The following is a 22,303-nucleotide window of genomic DNA, read 5'->3' as shown; positions in this document are numbered from 1 at the left end:
ATCATTCGTCAGGTTTTTCACTGTGTCTGTTTCCCACTGGTTTTTCTAAATTCCCATTTTGTTTCATAAAATGCTTAACACAGATTGGACATTCTTTGTATTTATAGAGGGGAACTTAACTGGCTCCTCGCGAAATGGAGCTGGGCAGCCCTATCAAGGGCTGAGCATTATGGCACCATTTAGAGAGAGTTTCTGGAAGCATCTCCCAAATTCACATGCACACTCCAGCAATTAAATGGACCTCTGGACTATGGCCAGAAGAAAAAGTCAGGGGTAGGCACAATAAATCAACACCGTAAACTGGGATCTCTCCTAGTTGACAGGGTCCTTCAACTGTGTCCCCACCCACACAGAATTACAGCCAAGATCCACAAATTCTGCTTTCTTAAATATCTTAGTAGGTATGAAAAATTGTGGAAACTCTATATGATATTATCATACTCTTTAGAGGATTTAATTTTCTTCTCATTGGCTGTTAGGGTAGATGATGGGCCTTTGGCATCGATTTTCAATTTGCCCTTATTTCCAGGGTGCAGCCTTTACTCCTGGGTTAGAGCCCTTTTGGGGATTCAGTTGAAAACCTACTGTATTTTCAGGGGCCACTCCAGCTTGAGGGACTTCGATTCCCCACCTCTGTCTCCTAGTACTGTCATACTGTCCACATCTCTGCTTCGCTCTTTTCCACCATAGCTAGCACTTTCAGTTCGCTATCTTAGCTTCATACTCTATCCACAGTCAGCTTAAAATGCTAGGGGAAACTGCATATAGAATTTCAGGTTCATGTTTCTATAGTTTCCTCCACTGGGGAATGTGGCCCCTCAAGTCCCAGAAACCTCAGCTGACCTTATCACAAATATGTCTCTCCAGCCCAGTGAAACTAACAGAAGACCCCACTCCTTGTGCTGTAACTCAGCAAAATGCTGAGGGGAAAGTGGTGATAAAGGAGGAACTCACCTTAGTGCACTTACATTCTATTTGGGATTTTTAGTACCCATGTCCTGGGTGTCTTGCTTGTGGAAGCCTTCAAATGGTTTGTTTCTGTGTTTAATCCAGCCTTTATAATTGTTGGCAGAGGAAGGGCTGGATTCATACAAGCTAGTCTTTGTGGCCTCTTACTTATTCTATTTTCTTTTTTTTTTTTTTTTTTTTTTTGGCTGTATGTGGGCCTCTCACTGTTGTGGCCTCTCCCCTTGTGGAGCACAGGCTCCGGACGCCAGGCTCAGCGGCCATGGCTCACGGGCCCAGCCGCTCCACAGCATGTGGGATCTTCCCGAACCGGGGCACGAACCCGTGTCCCCTGCATCGGCAGGCGGACTCTCAACCACTGCGCCACCAGGGAAGCCCTATTCTATTTTCTATCTCCTCTTTGTAATTTTATTTTCCCTTTCTGGATATTTTCCTGGTATGTTTTACTTTATACAAAAATAAGCTATTTATTACTTTATGGTTTCCTCCCAACCTCCTTTCTTACAATAACCAGCATTCTGGGAAACTTTTCATCACCTCCCATTAGGCTGACATATAGAAAATATAGTGTACACTGCTTCCTAGAACCTTATTATGGGACTCCTTGACTACCCAAACCCATGTTTTGTTAAGGGTTTTCAAAAAAAAAAAAAAAAAAAAAAGTACCATGCCGGGAACATCTATTTTCTGGTTCCTATCAAAAGAAACTCTATTATGGCAATTGACTTTCTGGAAAAAAGATGTTGTATGTATCCAAGCCAGATTTCCCACTGTAGCAGGCTGTGACAGACCACTCAGATCTGCATTCATTCTCCGTGAATAGAGTATGATTCCACAGTATCTCATCTTTCTGCACGTTGGTTCCTGTGCGCTTGTTATCATGCAATCTGTGTTTTTCTTTGTAGAGATTCTATTTAGTCTGTATATTATGAAAACTGCATAACAACTCAATTATCCACTTAAATGAAAGGCGCAATGATGTGGATACTCCCAAAACAGCATACCACCAAAAGTCATTTAGTTCAGGTTTTAGAGCACATGGAACATATTCTACCCCCTCCTCACAGATCTGTCATCTATGTAGCTCTTTATTTTCCCCACTGAATATGAGGTCAGAGTAACCACATTAGGCTACACAATCTGTCACAGAAATAACTCGTCAGAATAGTAAGAATAGTAAGAAGTAAACATACAACATGTTCACCTGATTCTCACAATCACTTCTCCTGCCTAGTTGCTTCCAGGCTTTCTAACCCCTCACCTTTCTTTTCAGAGGTCCCAGGCGGGATGTCTTGGCATCCTGTGCTTTGTAGGTCACCCAGAGACCACTGGCTATATGTTGGACAAAGCAGACAGAGTCTCCGTACTTGATTTCTGGGACTCCCATGCCTTCTATATCTCGCTTGTGACTGGAATCCAGTTTCTCCTTGATTTCCTATTTCACAGAAAATGAAACAAAGATAGGCATGTCTGATTAAATAGAAATGCAATGTATAAAGCAAGTCACCTGTGCAGAATTTGTAAGCCAGGGAACCGATTACCAGGATAATCATGATGTGCTTGTCCAAGCCAGGACTTCAGAAAGGCTTGCTTCCTTTATCTGCTGCTAATTGTAAAATCAATGGATTTCAAGTTTTGGATACTTTAGTGATTATTTAATCACTCTTTGGTTCTGGTTTTATATAATTCTCCATTATATTTTCTACTTTCTTCATCCCGACTTAGATACCTTAATAACTAATGCTTTACTGGCCAAATAACTTATTTTCAGCAAACTGTATCTTCCATGATTTTAATAGTTATGTTATATAAATGCCCTGACTCAGAGCTTTAAATATATCTGTTAAAATCATATAAGTATGGAGACAGGACCAAGATGGCAGAGTAGAAGGACGTGCTCTCACTCCCTCTTGCGAGAACACCAGAATCACAACTAGCTGCTGGACCATCATTGACAGGGAGACACTGGAACTCACCAAAAAAGATATCGCACATCCAAAGACAAAGGAGAAGCCACAGTGAGATGGTAGGAGGGGCAAAATCACAGTAAAATCAAATCCCATAACTGCTGGGTGGGTGACTCACAGACCGGAGAACACTTATACCAGAGAAGTGCACCCACTGGAGTGAAGGTTATGAGCCCCATGTCAGGATTCCCAACCTGGGGGTCCAGCAACAGGAGGAGGAATTCCTAGAGAATCAGACTTTCAAGTCTAGTGGGAATTGATTGCAAGACTTTGACAGGACAGGGGGAAACAGATACTCCACACTTGGAGGGCACACACAAAGTAGTGTGTGCATCGGGACCCAGGGGAAGGAGCAGTGACCCCAGGGGAGACTGAACCAGACCTAGCTGCTAGCGTTGGAGGGTCTCCTGCAGAGGTGGGGGGTGGCTGTGTGGCTGTGGCTCACCATGGGGATAAGGACACTGGCAGCAGAAGTTCTGGGAAGTACTCCTTGGCGTGAGCCCTCCCAGAGCCTGTCATTAGCCCCACCAAAGAGCCCAGGTAGGCTCCAGTGTTGGGTTGCCTCAGGCCAAACAACCAACAGGGAGGGAACCCAGCCCCACCCATCAACAGTCAAGCAGATTAAACTTTTACTGAGCTCTGCCCACCAGAGCAACAGTCAGCTCCACCCACCACCAATCCCTCCCATCAGGAAACTTACACAAGCCTCTTAGATAGCCTCATCCACCAGAGGGCAGACAGCAGAAGCAAGAAGAACTACACTCCTGCGGCCTGTGGAACAAAAACCACATTCACAGAAAGACAGACAAGATGAAAAGGCAGAAGGCTATGTACCAGATGAAGGAACAAGATAAAACCCCAGAAAAACAGCTAAATGAAATGGAGATAGGCAACCTTCCAGAAAAAGAATTCAGAATAATGATAGTGAAGATGATCCAGGACCTCGGAAAAAGAATGGAGGCAAAGATCAAGAAGATGCAAGAAATGTTGAACAAAGACCTAGAAGAATTAAAGAACAAGCAAACAGAGATGAACAATACAGTAACTGAAATGAAAACTACACTAGAAGGAATCAATAGCAGAATAACTGAGGCAGAAGAACAGATAAGTGACCTGGAAGACAGAATGGTGGAATTCACTGCCGTGGAACAGAATAAAGAAAAAAGAATGAAAAGAAATGAAGACAGCCTAAGAGACCTCTGAGACAACATTAAACACAACAACATTAGCAATATAGGGGTGCCAGAAGGAGAAGAGAGAGAGAAAGGACCCGAGAAAATATCTGAAGGGATTATAGTCGAAAACGTCCCTAACGTGGGAAAGGAAATAGCCACCCAAGTCCAGGAAGTGCAGTGAGTCCCATACAGGATAAACCCAAGGAGAAACACACAGAGACACATAGTAATCAAATTGGAAAATATTAAAGACAAAGACAAACTATTGAAAGCAGCAAGGGAAAAAGGACAAACAACATACAAAGGAACTCCCATAAGGTTAACAGCTGACTTCTCAGCAGAAACTCTACAAGCCAGAAGGGAGTGGCATGATATACTTAAAGTGATGAAAGGGAAGAACCTACACCAAGATCACTCTACCTGGCAAGGATCTCATTCAGATTCGATGGAGAAGTCAAAAGCTTTACAGACAAGCAAAAGCTAAGAGAATTCAGCACCACCAAACCAGCTCTACAACAAATGCTAAAAGAACTTCTCTAAGTGAGAAACACAAGACAAGAAAAGGATCCACAAAAACAAACCCAAAACAATTAAGAAAATGGTCATAGGAACATACATATAGATAATTACCTTAAATGTGAATGGATTAAATGCTCCAACCAAAAGACACAGGCTTGCTGAATGGATACAAAACAAGACCCATATATATGCTGTCTACAAGAGACCCACTTCAGACCTAGGGACACATACAGCCTGAAAGTGAAGGGATGGAAAAAGATATTCCATGCAAATGGAAATCAAAAGAAAGCTGGAGTAGCTATAGTCATATCAGATAAAATAGACTTTAAAATAAAGAATGTTACAAGAGACAAGGAAGGACACTACATAATGATCAATCCAAGAAGAAGATATAACAATTATAAATATATATGCACCCAACATAGGAGCACCTCAATATATAAGGCAACTGCTAACAGCTATGAAAGAGGAAATCGACAGTAACACAATAATAGTGGGGGACTTTAACACCTCACTTACACCAATGGACAGAACATCCAAACAGAAAATTAATAAGCAAACACAAGCATTAAATGACACAACAGGGGCTTCCCTGGTGGCGCAGTGGTTGAGAGTCCGCCTGCCGATGCAGGGGACACGGGTTCGTGCCCCGGTCCGGGAAGATCCCACATGCCGCGGAGCAGCTGGGCCCATGAGCCATGGCCACTGAGCCTGTGCGTCCGGAGCCTGTGTTCCGCAACGGGAGAGGCCACAGCAGTGAGAGGCCCGCGTACAGCAAAAAAAAAAAAAAAAAAAAAAAAAGACACAACAGACCAGATAGATTTGACTGATATTTATAGGACATTTCATCCAAAAACAGCAGATTACACTTTCTTCTCAAGTGCACACAGAACATTCTCAAGGATAGATCACATCTTGGGTCACAAATCAAGCCTCAGTAAATTTAAGAAAATTGAAATCATATTAAGCATCTTTCCTGACCAAAACGCTATGAGATTAGAAATGAATTACAGGGGGAAAAATGTAAAAAACACAAACACATGGAGGCTAAACGATATGTTACTAACCAACCAAGAGATCACTGAAGAAATCAAAGAGAAAATCAAAAAATACCTAGAAACAAATGACAATGAAAACACAACAATCCAAAACCAATGGGATGCAGCAAAAGCAGTTCTAAGAGGGAAGTTTATAGCTATACAAGCCTACCTCAAGAAACAAGAAAAATCTCAAGTAAACAATCTAACCTTACACCTAAAGGAACTAGAGAAAGAAGAACAAACAAAACCCAAAGTTAGCAGAAGGAAAGAAATCACAAAGATCAGAGCAGAAATCAATGAAATAGAAACAAAGAAAACAATAACAAAGATCAATAAAACTAAAGCTGGTAGCTTTTAGCCAGACTCATCAAGAAAAACAGGGAGAGGACTCAAATGAATAAAATTAGAAATGAAAAAGGAAAAGTTACAACAGATACTGCCAAAATACAAAGCTTCCTAAGAGACTACTACAAGCAACTCTATGCCAATAAAATGCACAACCTGGAAAAAATGGACAAATTCTTAGAAAGGTATAACCTTCCAAGACTGAACCAGGAAGAAGCAGAAAATATGAACAGACCAATCACAAGTAATGAAATTGAAACTGTGATTAAAACTCTTCCAACAGGGCTTCCCTGGTGGCACAGTGGTTGAGAGTCCGCCTGCCGATGCAGGGGACATGGGTTTGTGCCCCAGGCCGGGAAGATCCCACATGCCATGGAGCAGCTAGGCCCATGAGCCATGGCTGCTGAGCCTGCGTGTCTGGAGCCTGTGCTCCACAACAGGAGAGGCCACAACAGTGAGAGGCCCGCGTACCGCAAAAAAAAAAAAAAAATCTTCCAACAAAGAAAAGTCCAGGACAAGATGGCCTCATAGGTGAATTCTACCAAACATTTAGAGAATAGCTAACATCCATCCTTCTCCAACTCTTCCAAAAACTTGCAGAGGAAGGAACACTCCCAAACTCATTCTATGGGGCCAACATCACCCTGATACCAAAACCAGACAAAGATACTACAAAAAAAGAAAATTACTGACCAATATCACCAAAAAATATAGATGCAAAAATCCTCAACAAAATACTAGCAAACAGAATCCAACAACACATTAAAAGGATCATCCACCACGATCAACTGGGATTTATCCCAGGGATGCATGGATTCTTCAATATACACAAATCAATCAATGTGAAACACCATATTAACAAATTGAAGAATAAAAACCATATGATCATCTCAATAGATGCAGAAAAAGCTTTTGACAAAATTCAACACCAATTTATGATAAAAACTCTGCAGAAAGTGGTCATAGAGGGAACCTACCTCAACATAATAAAGGCCATATACGACAAACCCACAGCAAACATTATTTTCAATGGTGAAAAACTGAAAGCATTCCCTGTAAGATCAGGAATGAGACAAGGATGTCCACTCTCACCACTATTATTCAACATAGTTTTGCAAGTCTTAGCCATGGCAATCAGAGAAGAAAAAGAAATAAAAGGAATACAAATTGGAAAAGAAGAAGCAAAACTGTCACTGTTTGCAGATGACATGATACTATACATAGAGAATCCTAAAAATTCCACCAGAAAACTACTAGAGCTAATCAATAAATTTGGTAAAGTTGCATGATAGAAAATTAACGCACAGAAATCTCTTGCATTCCTATACACTAATGATGAAAAATCTGAAAGAGAAATTATGGAAACACTCTGATTTACCATTGCAACAAAAAGAATAAAATACCTAGGAATAAACCTACCTAAGGAGACAAAAGACCTGTATGCAGAAAACTATAAGACACTGATGAAAGAAATTAAAGATGATACCAACAGATGGAGAGATATACCATGTTCTTTGATTGGAAGAATCAATACTGTGAAAATGACTATACTACCCAAAGCAATCTACAGATTCAATGCAATCCCTATCAAATTACCAATGGCATTTTTCACAGAACTAAAACAAAAAATCTTAAAATTTGTATGGAGACACAAAAGACCCGAATAGCCAAAGCAGTCTTGAGGGAAAAAAATGGAGCTGGAGTAATCGAGACAGTATGGTACTGGAACAAAAACAGAAATGTAGATCAATGGAACAAGATAGAAAGCCCAGAGATAAACCCACGCACCTATGGTCAACTAATCTATGAGAAAGGAGGCAAAGATATACAATGGAGAAAAGACAGTCTCTTCAGTAAGTGGTGCTGGGAAACCTGGACAGCTACATGTAAAAGAATGAAATTAGAACACTCCCTAACACCATACACAAAAATAAACTCAAAATGGATTAGAGACCTAAATGTAAGATCAGACACTACAAAACTCTTAGAGGAAAACATAGGAAGAACACTCTTTGACATAAATCACAGCAAGATCTTTTTTGATCCACCTCCTAGAGTAATGGAAATAAAAACAAATGGCACCAAATGAAACTTCAAAGCTTTTGCACAGCAAAGGAAACCATAAACAAGACGAAAAGACAACCCTCAGAATGGGAAAAATATTTGCAAACGAATCAACAGATAAAGGATTAATCTCCAAAATATATAAGCAGCTCATGCAGCTCAATATTAAAGAAAACAATAACCCAATCCAAAAATGGGCAGAAGACCTAAATAGACATTTCTCCAAAGAAGACATACAGATGGCCAAAAAGCACATGAAAAGCTGCTCACCATCACTAATTATTAGAGAAATGCAAATCAAAACTACAATGAGGTATCACCTCACACCAGTTAGAATGGGCATCATCAGAAAATCTACAAACAACAAATGCTGCAGAGGGTGTGGAGAAAAGGGAACCCTCTTGCACTGTTGGTGGGAAGGTAAATTGATACAGCCACTATGCAGAACAGTATGGAGGTTCCTTAAAAATCTAAAAGTAGAATTACCATACGATCCAGCAATCCCACTACTGGGCATATACCCAGAGAAAACCGTAATTCAAAAAGACACATGCACACCAATGTTCACTGCAGCACTATTTACAATAGCCAAGTCATGGAAGCAACCTAAATGCCCATTGACAGGCGAATGGATAAAGAAGATGTGGTACATATATACAATGGAATATTACTCAGCCATAAAAAGGAACGAAATTGAGTCATTTGTTGAGACGTGGATGGACCTAGAGACTGTCATAGAGAGTGAAGTAAGTCAGAAAGAGAAAAACAAATATCGTATATTAATGCATGTATGTGGAACCTAGAAAAATGGTACGGATGAACTGGTTTGCAGGGCAGAAGCTGAGACACAGATGTAGAGAACAAACATACGGACACCAAGGGGGGAAAACCGCAGTGGGGTGGGGTGGTGGTGTGCTGAATTGGGTGAGTGGGACTGACATGTATACACTGATGTGTATAAAACTGATGACTAATAAGAACCTGCAGTATAAACAAACAAACAAACAAACAACTAATACTAAACTTTCTTTGGGTTATTTGTATGGAAATATGTTAATATAAATGTTTCAGACATTACATGAAATTTCTAAAAATCTTATATGTTCTGGTATAATGTTATAAGTCATAATTCTAGTTATTACTTTAAAATGTATAGCTCAGAAATAACTAAAAAAAATCATATAAGTATCTTTCACAGAAATCAGCAGAGGAAACAGACTCTTGGAGCAGGTCGGGAGCTAGTCCCATGCAGCAACTGTTGTATTAGTTTTTTATGGCCTCCTCAGTTGTGTGTTACAGTCAATGGGTTTCATTCTTCAATTGCCACTGTTTCACGAAACTTACTGTCTAGTATGGAAAAAGGAGTTGCTTGTGCACCAAGGTGTCCACTTGGTGATTACCTGAGGTGCCTGTCACAGAGCGACTCAGGAAGTGGCCTGGTAACTCTGTCTCCTCCTCATCAATCAGGGCCTCTGTATGATTCTACCCTATTTCCATTTCTTCTCTACATCTTGTGTTAAATTGCTCATTTGTAAAATCATTAGCTAGGTGGCATTTTGCATTTTTACAGAATAAAAATGTAGCACACTGTTCCCTCCGCTGTGCCAACTTTACTGTCATTCTTAATGATGGAACAACAGGAGCACATGCACTAAGCTCTTCCCATGTGTAAGGCAGTGCTCTAAGTTCCTTACATACACTAACTCTTCATAACGGCCTCTGATGTAGCTACAAATATTATCCCAGTTTTACAGAGGAGAAAATGAAGGTACAGAGAAACAAGTAATTTGTCCAAGGTCATTTAAGAAGTAGTGAAAGAGCCAAGATTTAAACCAGGAAGTCCAACTCCAGAGACTGTGCTCTTCCCATGGCCCCAAACTCCTACTCACCCTTTAATACCCTGCTCAGGTGCCACCTTCTCTGTGAAGGCAGAATTAGTCTCTCCTGCTGTATTTCCCCAGCACAGTCTCATCCCTCTGTTGAGTACTTAGCACATCACAATGTAAACGTGCTTGTTTAAATGATATTTTCCTTTTGCCAGGTTATAAGAGAATGAAGGGCATGGGCCAGATGACAATTAATTTTGGATTCCTAATACAGAGAATTATCAATTACTTAACAAACATAAATTGAAGGAACAAATATATATAGCTGAGTAATTTTTTTCCTTCAAATATATATATATATATTTATTTCAGCTCCTATTTCTTTCCTTCAAATCTTCATAAAAGCAAAATTAGTTATTTTGCACACATTTAAGGATCATTTTGAGCAATGTTAATATATTGCAGGAACATTCTTATTTTAAATATATGTTGAAACACCGGCTGGATTGTTAAATATGACTTATTTCTCAAAATGAACATTTCCAAAGGAACTTATTGCTGATTTTATAACAAAAGTCAGTGGGAAAATAGAATTTGATACTTTAGGATTCTTAATAGGCAAGTGGTCAAAAATGCATTTATTTTATAAAACAATGGATATTTGATTTTCATTTCAAAAATATCCAGAGTTGTATAGACACTCAAGCCAGTAGATGGATTTAAAATACACCAAAGTTTTCATCTCTAGCCTGCTCTATAACCATAGGCAATGCAGCAAAATAGAAATATTACACACTACAGCTGTTAAATATGAATAATTACACTGATTACCAAGAGCTCATAGTTAAAATAGCACATATTCCCCAATGATCAGTGACTATGGTCATTTCACTTTTTTTTTTTTTTTTTTTTTTGCGGTACGCGGGCCTCTCACTTTTGTGGCCTCTCCCGCTGTGGAGCACAGGCTCCGGAGGCACAGGCTCAGCGGCCATGGCTCACGGGCCCAGCCGCTCCACGGCATGTGGGATCTTCCCGGACCAGGGCACGAACCTGCGTCCCCTGCATCGGCAGGCGGACTCTCAACTACTGCGCCACCAGGGAAGCCCATTTCACTTGTTTTGTCACTTTTCATTGATTTAAATATGACTTTGCCAAAAATAAAATAAATACTAGGATTTGTTTTTTTAGAGTCTCTGAAATAAATGGATCATTATTATTTACAGACGATGGTGTCTTTGCTTTTAAAAAAATGGCATCAACTCCCAAAGTTCTATGGCTGGCACTACAGAGGCTGCTTGTAATTCAAAAGAAAGACAGGGGCTTCCCTGGTGGCGCAGTGGTTGAGAGTCCGCCTGCCGATGCAGGGGACGCGGGTTCGTGCCCCGGTCTGGGAAGATCCCACGTGCCGCCGAGCGGCTAGGCCCGTGAGCCATGGCTGCTGAGCCTGCACGTCCGGAGCCTGTGCTCTGCAAGGGGAGAGGCCACAACAGTGAGAGGCCCGCCTACCGCAAAAAAAAAAAAAAAAAAAAAAAAGAAAGACAGAAGCAATAACAACAAAAACTAAAACATACAGACAAACCGACACTAAAGCCAACTCTACTAAACAACGATGACGCAGCTTAAAGAAGTGAGAGCATCCCGAGGTAGAGAAGCTGGATTTGGCTGACCACAGGTGGGTGAGCTCCTTTTGACTTAAGCCATGAACTAATGCTCCCCTCTCTGTCTTCACTTGAACTTGGCCCCAGATGTATTTACTCTACTGCTAGAAATGGAACCTTCCGATACGATAGGGCTATTTCAGTCACTCCCTTTCAATAACTCCCCAATTCCCACAGAACACAATTCTCACTTCTGAAGTTCTTGTATACCACATGCTTTAACCAAACTGGGCTACGTCTCTGTGTCATATCAAGTGTTCCCTCCCTCAGGGCCTTTACCGACATTACATTTCCTGCTTAGGATGCCCCTACTTCATCTCTGTATCTTTTCATCTTATCCATCAAGCCTTTTGCAGATCCACCTGTGCATCTTCTCTGATCTCATGGCACCTCCCTTCCCCTCTCTCAAGGCTCTTCACCATCTTCTGCAATATGAATCCTTTGCTGGTACACTTCCTGTCCCCTGTCTCCAAGGGCAAGACTGAGATTTGTTTGTCTTTACATTTCGCACAATGCTCTGCCTAGGTTGCAAACAATTTGTTTTTGTTTTATTGGTCTGTGGGCATCAAGTTATCTGTTTACCTGCATCAACCTCCCCTACGTTAGATCATGAGTGGATTCCAAGAAGAAACAGGTTACTTGGCCTAATAAGGGGTTGAAGGGTAATAATAATCATTACCCCTTGTCTCCAGTGAGAGTTTATAAGGAAATGGTTGTGACCACATCATAATTGTCACATAAATATGTATTTAGTTTAGATGATAAGCTGCTGCTCTCCAGATTGATTTAAAATTTCTAGAAGGACACGAAAGGGAACTGGAACTACTATTCATTTAGTGCCTACTTTGAGTGAAGTATTTTGCCAAGTGCTTTACAATGACAACACCAACATGTGAATTTACCAAAGACCTACACAGTGATGTGTATTAGACATGACACTTTAAAAACATTTTATCTAAACCTTTCAATGGCCCTGCTGTTTTTATTTCTCTTACTTTATAGATGATAAAACTGAGGCTTGCAGAGTTGGAGAAATTTGCTCAAAGCCCTGTAGCTAGTAAGCAATGGAAGAGAATCCAAAGACAAGTGTAATTCCAAAGCCCATTTGTCATTTGAACATAATTTCTTGAATGGTAACTATCAGTACAGTTAAGCATTGATTGTATTAATGTTGATGTGTTTGAATGCTGTTATAAAGAAGAAGTGGAAAATATATGTTATTATTTTGTGAAAAAAATGGCTCTGGGTTCTAAAGTATAAACTTCAGGAGTCATACATACAAACCACTAATGACAACAAGGTGATATGGTTTATATTCAAGGTGCAACTGGAATTTGGAAGAGAGAACAACTCACTCTGCCTGGGGAGTTCGGGATGATTTTACACCAATTGCCACTTTATGTGAGCTTGGCTAGGAGAAAAAGGAGAGACAGGGAATACAGAAGGGGTCGACATTCTAGTAAGATGGGTATAGTGTGGCAAGAGGGTGGTGACGTCCAGAAAGGGACCTGAACAACAAGGACTCTGACTTTATCCTACAGGTGCATGTTTCTCAAACTCACGCTGTTCACAGACTTTCTGTGGGAAAAGAGGACTTTGGACAGTACTGTATCTTCTTCCAGGAGTCAAAGGGAACATTAGTATAGTATAAAATGGACTCTTATGAGAATAGAAAAACGAAACAAAACAACCTATTCAACTCTGTTTAACGTAGCATTTTACTTAAAAAAATTTCTTTTCATAGAATTATTGTTTGGAACACTTCTTGGAAAAAGCTAGCATAGGTAATGGGAATCCATTGAGAATTTTAAGTGAGGGATAACACAAGGGTTGCACCTTAGAACAATTGTTCCAGCAGCAATGTGAATGACGGACTGAAAAGAAACAAAGGCATAGAGATGGATGAGATTTAGCTATGGTATTAGAAATCTAGCACGATACCTGGCACAGAGTAGGTCCTAATTCATGTTTATTATTGGAGTGAAATTTGATGCATTTGACATATTGAAGCCACCTACATTCACAGAGGACAAAAAAGTACCTTTCCAAAAGACAGGAAACAATCAAAAAAGATTCAGAGGAAAAGGAGATATGGGATGATGGGCCCCATTCATGGATGCTGGGGTCAGCCATCAACAAAGTGCTGGTGAGACCATTCCTTCCTAAACGTCACAGGAGAAACCTTGAGAAATCACCTTTAGGTTCACTTCTCCACCAATATAGTCCCCTTCTGAATTTCTGATCTCAAACGGGAGGTCTTAGAATGGCCTTAAAAAAATTGCACGCTGCAGGATACTGCAAGGAGCCTGGCTGGCCCCAGGGCTGGCTGCAGAGCCTCTGCTGGGTGGGAAGCCAATGACAGATCCTCTGCCATTTCCAGCACGCTAGGGGAGCAGGCCTGTCTGGCTTGTTAGGGAAGGTGCATTTCGTGAGCAGGGGTCACTGTGCTGGGCTCTTTCCTCTGTCTTTCTCATCAATCCCTCCCTACATGATCACCTTCAAGTAGGCAGCACTCCTGCCATTTCATGGGTAAGGAAACACTCTCTTAGGTCATCTTCCTGGTCTCATTTAATCCTCATAACAATCCTTCAAGGACATACTTCTTCACTCTCGTGTTTTACAAAAAGAGACGGGAAGACTGAACAGCATACGGCGGAGCCAGGATTCAAACCCAGGTTTCCTCCACTTCAAAGCCCAGGGTGCTCCTTGACCGCCTCTCTATCTGGTCCACTTTGAACAATCAAGTCTTGGGGAAACTGTAGAGTTAATTTTTTTTTTTTTTTTTTTTTTTTTTGCGGAACGCGGGCCTCTCACTGCTGTGGCCTCTCCCGATGCGGAGCACAGGCTCCAGATGCGCAGGCTCAGCGGCCATAGCTCACGGGCCCAGCCGCTCCGCGGCATGTGGGATCTTCCCGGACCGGGGCACGAACCCATGTCCCCTGCATTGGCAGGCGGACTCTCAACCACTGCGCCACCAGGGAAGCCCTGTCGAGTTAAATTTTAAAAATGCTTTGTAGATTCCATTTAAAATGAAACTGCAGGAGGTGGTGCTGTCTTGGGATGATTGAATCTCAAGGTCCATGTTTTCTTCTTTCCCCTTTCCCTCCTTTCCTCCATACCCTCTCTTTCCCCAGCTGAGAACTTGGTGAGGAAATGGACAGAGCAAGCAAGGAGACAGGCACCAACAGCACGACTTCAGTGCTTGCGATTTCACAGAGGGATGCTGTGAGCCCCGCTGCCCTCTTGTTTCGGGCGGGGCCGCTGAGGTTAAAATGCTCAAGAGGATCCCGTCTACAGGGATGCTTCCCACTCATAGCAGAGAGCGCAGTGGGCAGTTTTTAAAGGGGAAGTCACGTTTGGCCAAGAACACAGATCTTAACATATAGTAGATATTTGATGAATGTTGACTGAATTGAATGTTTTTATACACTGAGGAAAAATTTCCTCCAACGGAGAACAGTGATAGCTGTCTGCCTTTATGTAACAAAGGAGGCAAAATTTGAAACTATCTCAATCATTCAAAACTTATGGTAGAGTCATTAAAAGTAGCCATAAAATAAATGGCTTCATATAATAAGGCTTGCTTTAACATTATTAATTCACCCTTCCCTGAAAGGAACTGAGTGTTATAAACTGACACGGAGACATGACATCTAAATAGAAGGTCTTGCTGTGCCAGAGTAAATATTAAATCGCATTACCCGACAATCCTTGGGGAATGGCCTTGCAATGTCAACGGGAAAATGATGTGAAATCAAGTTCACAGAAATTTGACTTCGACGTTCAAATGAATGAATCTCTCTCCTTAAGTGTTTATAGGGGTTGCATTATGATCGAAAATGATTACACAATGATGAGAAAATCTATGAAGAGGATGGAGGTTAAAATGGAATGGATTTCACTCTGTATGAGCCTATGACCACATTTACGTATCCCTTCAGCAAGCAACGTTCAAACTTACTACATGCTACACACTGTGTGGGGTGCAGAGGTACAGAAAAGGCTGAGGGCACATGTGCTCCTTGTCATCCAGGAGCTCCCTGTCGAGTGAGTGGTGACTGTAACGGAATCGTGAACAGGGCCCTGCTGGAGGGCAGGGGAAGGGCCTTCTTCCTGTGAGGGGCACTTGACATTTGTCTGAAAGATGCGGAGGAGTTCGCTGATGACGGTAGGTGGAGGGTTAAAAGGGTACAGGTTTCGCAATGAGAAAAGATAACATGTTCAAAGACGATACGTATTTCGTATGCTAGAGCTCAAGGCAAGCGTGAGCTGGTGGCCAGAGATACCATGGAAGGGCAGGCAGGGGTCGGCCCTTAAAGCATCTTTTATGACAGACTTCAAATGAGCTGCAACTAGATTAAGAATTTTGTTCAAGGTTCCCCAGAGGGTAGATGGGAGTCAAGGCCAGATCTAGGTGACTTGGAAGCCATGTTCTATCTTACACGCTACCCCTTCCGGATTTAGGGAATAGGTGCGATGCTGTGATTCACAGCCCTCAATACTTCCCAGGCCTCCAGTTTGATTTGGATCCCCCTGCTGAAGGAGAGGAATGCAAGCTCTGACCAACATCCCATTCTGCTCATTCACATAGTTTGCTCAGAGACCACAGTTTTGATTCCATCTGAGCCAGGCCAGGTCAATGACTGCGGCCGATGCTCGGACTTGACCCCCAACCCAGTAAGGTTCAGCCACGCCCCCGTCCTGTCGTGCGGGCACAAGATTCACAGGGGTACCTGCCATCTTCCTCGTAAGGACAGTTTGCTGAGGATATGAACACACACCTGCAGCTGTCCTAGGGCCCCGGGTTGTGCAGTCATAGCTGTCACGGGCTCATGCAGCCTGACAGGAAATGTGGGGTGGGAAGCCCATGACTGCCGGTGACTCAGAGCCCAGCGTCCTCCCAGAGCACAGGAGCCTAAACAGTGCTCCTTCTGGGAGTCTCTTCTCCCGTTCTCCAGATTCTCCAGCATACAGAGAAGATCAGACAAATAGCCCCACTCAACCCCATTCACTGAGGCACAAAGAACACACTATCTCCCCCTCTCAACCTTCCCACTGAGTCCCCCCAAACCCTGTGCCACCACCCAGATCCTGACACGCTATTTCAGACCCCTGTCTGCCATCTGCTCCATCACCTAACACCTGGTACAGGCGAGGGCTGGCAGGACAACTCAGAGCCTTCCCACTGTTGAAAAACAGAGCCACAAATCTCTCTGCTGGGGAACACTATTCCCCATTAAGGGAAGCACAGTGGAGCGTGTATTTAAGGAAAAGACCCTGCACCAAGTAAGGTGAAAGTACATTTACTAAGGAGGAGTCTGGAGGCCCAGAGAAATCAAGGCATCTCTAGAGTTCTTCCCCAGGAGCTCTTTGGATCATGGATGGCAGAACTACATGTTCCCACATGTTCTTCCTTCCTGTGCAGCTTCACAGTTAAGATGCCCAATGCCCTGTCCACACAATGTCCCAAGGAAGCTCCGATCTCCTGGGGGATGCAGCCTTATCTTGGCCTGACACGGAGATTAGGTCACTTTAATTTCAGTTCCTTTCACGTTAAAATGAAGGTAGCTGGACTGAACACTGCTGCACTGAGAGTTATTTAAACCTCCAACATTGTGACGCCAACGAAATGCAACCGCATTGCCAAGTGCACAGGACAATGTGACTCACGGGTGACTTTTCATCCAGCGCTGCTATGCTGGCAGCCCCCTGATACCATGATGCCTTTTAGCCATCAGCTGCTGGCCTCCCTGTGCATGGAAATGGGGGGACTTGCAGAGATAAGGAATGAGCTTTTGGAGGGTAAAATGTGCTCACAGGCTGGAAGTGGTGCCGAGTAGAAGGAATGTTATGAGGACTCTCCATGGTACTCTGAGCTTTTCTGGCTTCCTGCAGAGGCCCCAACACAGGGCTGAGCCATGTTCCACGAGGCTAAGCCAAGAAAGGAATGGAATGGAAGAGTCCCCTTGGAACAGGATCCTGCCAGCTGCCTGGAAGACCACCTGATTCTTCTGCTGTCACAAGAGAAGGCTCTTTCTGCAGTGGTAAAGACCTCAGTGTCAGGGTTTGTCCCAGGGCTGAGGAGACTGGGGTAGAATGCTCAAATAAGGGACAAGCCAAGCTGGCATCTTAGAAAGGTATTTACATGGTCACCAGCTATGATGAGTCACTTGTTATTTTCCACCCCTCCTGACCCTCCCACACCTGCTCTCTCCCCACACTTCATGTCCAAGTTGTCTCGTAGGGAAGAATGGGATCTTGCTCATCTCTGCTCTTAGGACTTTTCTGTCGCTTTGTTTCACTGCTCCTTTTAGCCAGTTGCAATGTCCTAACACACTTCCTGGAGGCCAGAATGTTTTACTCCATGGTCATAAACTTGAATTTTAAATCCTTCTTGTGTTGAGAATCTTAACGAAAACATAAGCGAGGGTAACATGAAGGAGATGAGCTCCGAAAACCAGAATGAAGTCAAGGAGGTAACGTGCCATTGGAAGAGAAGCAGACAGAAGGAGACGCTTGAATGGAATTTATGGCAGGAAGCTCTCATTTCTTAAGGTTTGAACCATGGGTGTAGGAAAAGCCTAACTCTGCTACAGGGCAACTAGGGGAGAAAAATCTCTGTGCCAGAGATTCTCTGCCTAAAAATACTTCAGGACCATGAAAGGAGGGAAAAAAGGAGTGTGACTCCCTGCTTCAAGGAAGACAGTGCTGAAAGACTGGTCTCTCTGATTCATTATGAAGCAGAGATGTCCCGCAGGAATGCAGCTGTCAGCTTGACACCGAGTCCTACAGGAACGGAATCATCAATAAGCCTTTACTGAAATCGTGTTGAGAACACAAATCAAGATCTATTTCTGGAAAAGAGCAAAGAAGAATGAAGGTAGAGATGAAGCTCCCAACGGAGATGCTGAGCTGTCTTCTTAGGAGGTGCCTGCTACCTGATAACTATGCATATGTTGGGCAGAGCCCTTCTCATGCTTGGCTGATCTTTCCAGAACAACCATAAAGTAAGAGAGCACCGAACTGTCTGTCAGAAGTTAGCTCAGTGTGCAATTCCGACCATCCAACTAGATCCAGCTCTGAGTTATGCAGAGTCAAAACCTGGCTGACCGTTAAAGATAGAGGTTTAAAAAAATATTTGTCTCTCCACACACCAAGTGGCGAAACTACATGTTTGGGGTTAACATAGTGACCACAGAATCCACTCTTAAAGAAGGCCGGGGATGGACAGGCCAGAGCTAAGAGATCTGGAGAGAACAGACGACCTAGGAAAAGGAACTAGTAACTCTGTATAATATAAATAACTGCAAGACGATGTCATGTCCAGAATTAGACCTTCTCTGCATCTTTCTGAAAGAAATCACTTCCTTGAGTTAAATAAATGTAGCACTGAAACTTATGCCTCCATGTTACCCTTGCTTTATGGGAGTGAAGCATATGACTTAAAAGTATTTAAAACAATTCAGAACATATTTAACAACAACAATATTTTCCATTAGCCTCTGAGCAACACTGTCCCTTCCTGTGAACATTTTTGTTTTCTAGGGCTTTCTACTTTCTTTTAAAGTTTTTCCCTCCTAAGACTTCAACCTTCAACCAAGGTAATCATTCCTCCATGAACTCAATTCAAAAGAGAACAAAGTGTTTATCGTAGGTCTAACTTCCAATTCCATTTTGTTGCAGTCTACTTTTTTTCAGTCACCATCCTACCTGGAGGTTTCAGAGCTTTCACTTTGAGAACAAGGTCGAAGTCCACCTCACCTTTGATGCTCGGAAAGAGAAGGCTGTGGACTTGGTGTCTGATTTTCCCCGGTCTTGCAGTATAAGGCCTTGGTCCTCTGTCAAGGCCAGGTAGTGGCCTGTGGTGAGATGCCGAAGTCGGAAAGCCTGGCCCCATCTGATGTTACTGCCACTCCAACTGGGCAGATGAAACAGACAAGAAATTGCATTTACACAAAAATAAGTCTTTTTCAATATTTATCCTGTGCTTTTTCACACAGGCCTTCTGGGGTTCATCCCCTGACTCCTGGCTTGCTCTAGGATTGCATGCCTGCCTACAACTCAGCATGGTGTTCTCTAATGAACTCTCTTAAGATCACCAACAAGGAACATGGTCCTGGGGGCAGGCCAGTGGTTTAATGTAAGTGGAATTCCCAAGCTTCCAATTTTTCCTTCACTCCACTGAATTGTCTTGATGCCAAAACCCCCAAAAAAGAAGAAAAAAAAAAGGGAAGCTTGCCTTTTTAGAGAAACTTATTTCTGGGAAAGTGAAGCATTTCCAAATGTGCCATCTCAATTGAAGCATTTTATAACACCACTAATTTGAAAAGAGATACACACCTCTATGTTCACTGCAGCATTATTTACAATAGCCAAGATATGGAAGTAACCTAACTGTCCATCAATAAAGAAAATGTGTCGTATACACATATACAATGGAATACTATTCAGCCATAAAAAAGAATGAAATTGTGCCATTTGTGACAACATGGATGGACCTTGAGGGTATTATCCTAAGTGAAATAAATCAGACTAAGACAAATACCATATGATTTCACTCATATGTGGAATCTGAAAAACAAATGAGCAAACAAAGAAAACAACATAAATTTCATAGATACAGAGAATAGACTGGCAGTAGTGAGAGGAGGCAGGTTGGGGAGGTAGGAGAAGTGAGTAAAGGGGATCAAGAGGTACAAAGTTCCATGGTCCTACATCAAAAGGCTGGCATTCAACAAAAGTCATGTTAAGTGTTAGGGTAGGAATTATTCACCGAATAATCTGTATCTAATTTATCTTTTCAGTTAGAACAAAATGTTTCAGGAATACACATATCAGCTTTTAAAATGACCCTCCTCTTGATCTAATTCTTTGGAGCCCCAAAGAATCCAAATAACATTGATAAAAGGCTTAAATTCTTCATATTTAAGACTCTGGGGAAATAAACAAAGAACCATAACTGGAACTATATATATATATATATATATATATATATATACTTATTTTGATTTTTTTAGAAAGTCCTTTAAATAAGAACCAAGCCCTAATACCCTGAAAAAAAGAGTATGATACTATAAGAATTTCAACAGGCTTGAAAGAGAATATAAATACCACAAGCCAGCTAACAACCACAAGCTAACCAGGATTCTTTCAACCAGCCACCTCCAGAGTTTCTCAGTAAAAAATTTGAATGTACCTGCATGTGTATGTGTGAGAGAAGTTCTAATGTTTTCTCCTGATCTCCAGTGGATTATCTTGAGGACCACCTGGGGTGCATATAGCGTCCCCCTCCATTAGAGAGATTTTACTTTGAACAAGTGTTCAGGGAGAGACTGAGCAGAGAGCTAGAGGGAAAGGCAGAGAGGGAAAACCAAAAATGGCAACACTGACCCTCCTCTCACCTCGAGCAGTTTAGCTCTAACCTAACTTGTGACCCCTCCAGGCAAAATAAAGGTCCAGAGCTTAACTGGACACCCCCCCCGCCTTCAGTAGTTTGATGTTTAGAGATGCCATGTTTTTACTCAAGTATCTGTATCCAAAGTCTCAGCCTCCCATTCCTTCATCCAGGTACAACTGTTTGCGACAAGTTCTGATAAATACAGTTTCCTTCACAGCTACACTTCCAGTGATGTTTTAGTCTTCCCTACCTCATGCGACTACAGCACTCTGTCATTTAAAGCTAATTTTGCACTGGAGCCAACAAGGCTACCGGGAGGAGGAAAACTTACCTGGGTTCCAGAGAATCTACTTAAGAAAATAAATGGGCGAACAGCTTTGATGGCTTTCGGTGAACATGTCTGCGCTTGCCTTTTATAACATAGCCACTGCAAGGGCAGCAGGAGCTGGGGGTTTGGTTCAAGGCAGCAGAGCTTGCTGGCTTCAGAGTCAAAACAGAGGTCTTGGAAATCGTGTGTGTGTATGTGTGTGTGTGTGTGTGTGTGTGTGACTGCGTGTGTGCGTGTGTGCATGCACTTTAAAAACAAAGTCACAGACATTTCAGAATTTAGCTCTTGGCCAAGGAACTTCTGAGAGTTTGCCAGGTGATATGGAACAATTGAAACATTTAAGACAATGGACTGTCTTGGAAAAGAAAATCCTTGAAAAGAATACCCCCCTGACACTCCATTACCTTATCCGAAGGGGTTCCACTCTCCACAGAGATCTGGCTCTCGTGCCAGCTCCCCCAGTTTCGTAGTATATCCTCCTGTGAGCAGAGTTGGAGATTAGCCCCTCTGTGCGGGATGCTGATCAGCACCGGGCAGGGAACAGCTCCCTGCAGAGGCTGCTCAGAACCCGCTGTATTTCGAAGCCCTCACAGAGTCAGCAAGAGGAGAAGCAAGAGTCAAAGGAAGGCACTACTTCCTAGTCTCTCTTATAAGGGAAAAAGGGTGCTAAAGGGGAGGGAACTGCTAGCCACATACTCATCATGGACATTCATGGACCTTCAGGTGTACAGTGGAAAAGGACTGTCTCTATTTCCACATCAGGAGTCAAAACAGCCCAGTCACATCATCAGATGAGATACCAAATGCTCCAATTCTTTCTCGTTCAGCTCGCTGATGCAGTTTCACATCTTTAGAAAACGTATTTGTACTTGTAAAACATATACGTAGTACAGTGTGAATTCATTTCCATTGTTCTAGGAAGCTGGGCACCAAGCTCTATTCTCAGTTGCTGTTGTCTCCCTTCCTGCATTAACAATCATCTTTTAATGTGTTTTTAACTAAAATGTTTATTTTGGAA

The 22,303-nt window shown here is 42.4% G+C and overlaps 1 protein-coding gene across 3 annotated transcripts in view; it reads right to left on the bottom strand.

Annotated features, from left to right (window-relative positions):
- RYR3 (ryanodine receptor 3) overlaps positions 1-22,303 on the bottom strand; it is a gene marked incomplete at its 5' end in the record, with an annotated part of 572,808 nt that overhangs the window by 266,507 nt on the left and 283,998 nt on the right. For all 3 annotated transcript variants that reach the window (XM_081227519.1, XM_081227518.1, XM_081227520.1), the window contains 3 exons: positions 2,228-2,401; positions 19,322-19,478; positions 21,690-21,764. In XM_081227519.1, the coding sequence (XP_081083645.1) occupies positions 2,228-2,401; positions 19,322-19,478; positions 21,690-21,764 (406 nt within the window). The remainder of the gene's footprint in view (positions 1-2,227; positions 2,402-19,321; positions 19,479-21,689; positions 21,765-22,303) is intronic.

The sequence above is a fragment of the Mesoplodon bidens genome (genome assembly GCF_964165515.1).
Source record: "Mesoplodon bidens genome assembly, chromosome: 3".
NCBI lineage: Eukaryota > Metazoa > Chordata > Mammalia > Artiodactyla > Ziphiidae > Mesoplodon > Mesoplodon bidens.
Note: the sequence above shows the minus strand (reverse complement) of the source record. Positions and strands in the feature narration are given on the sequence as shown.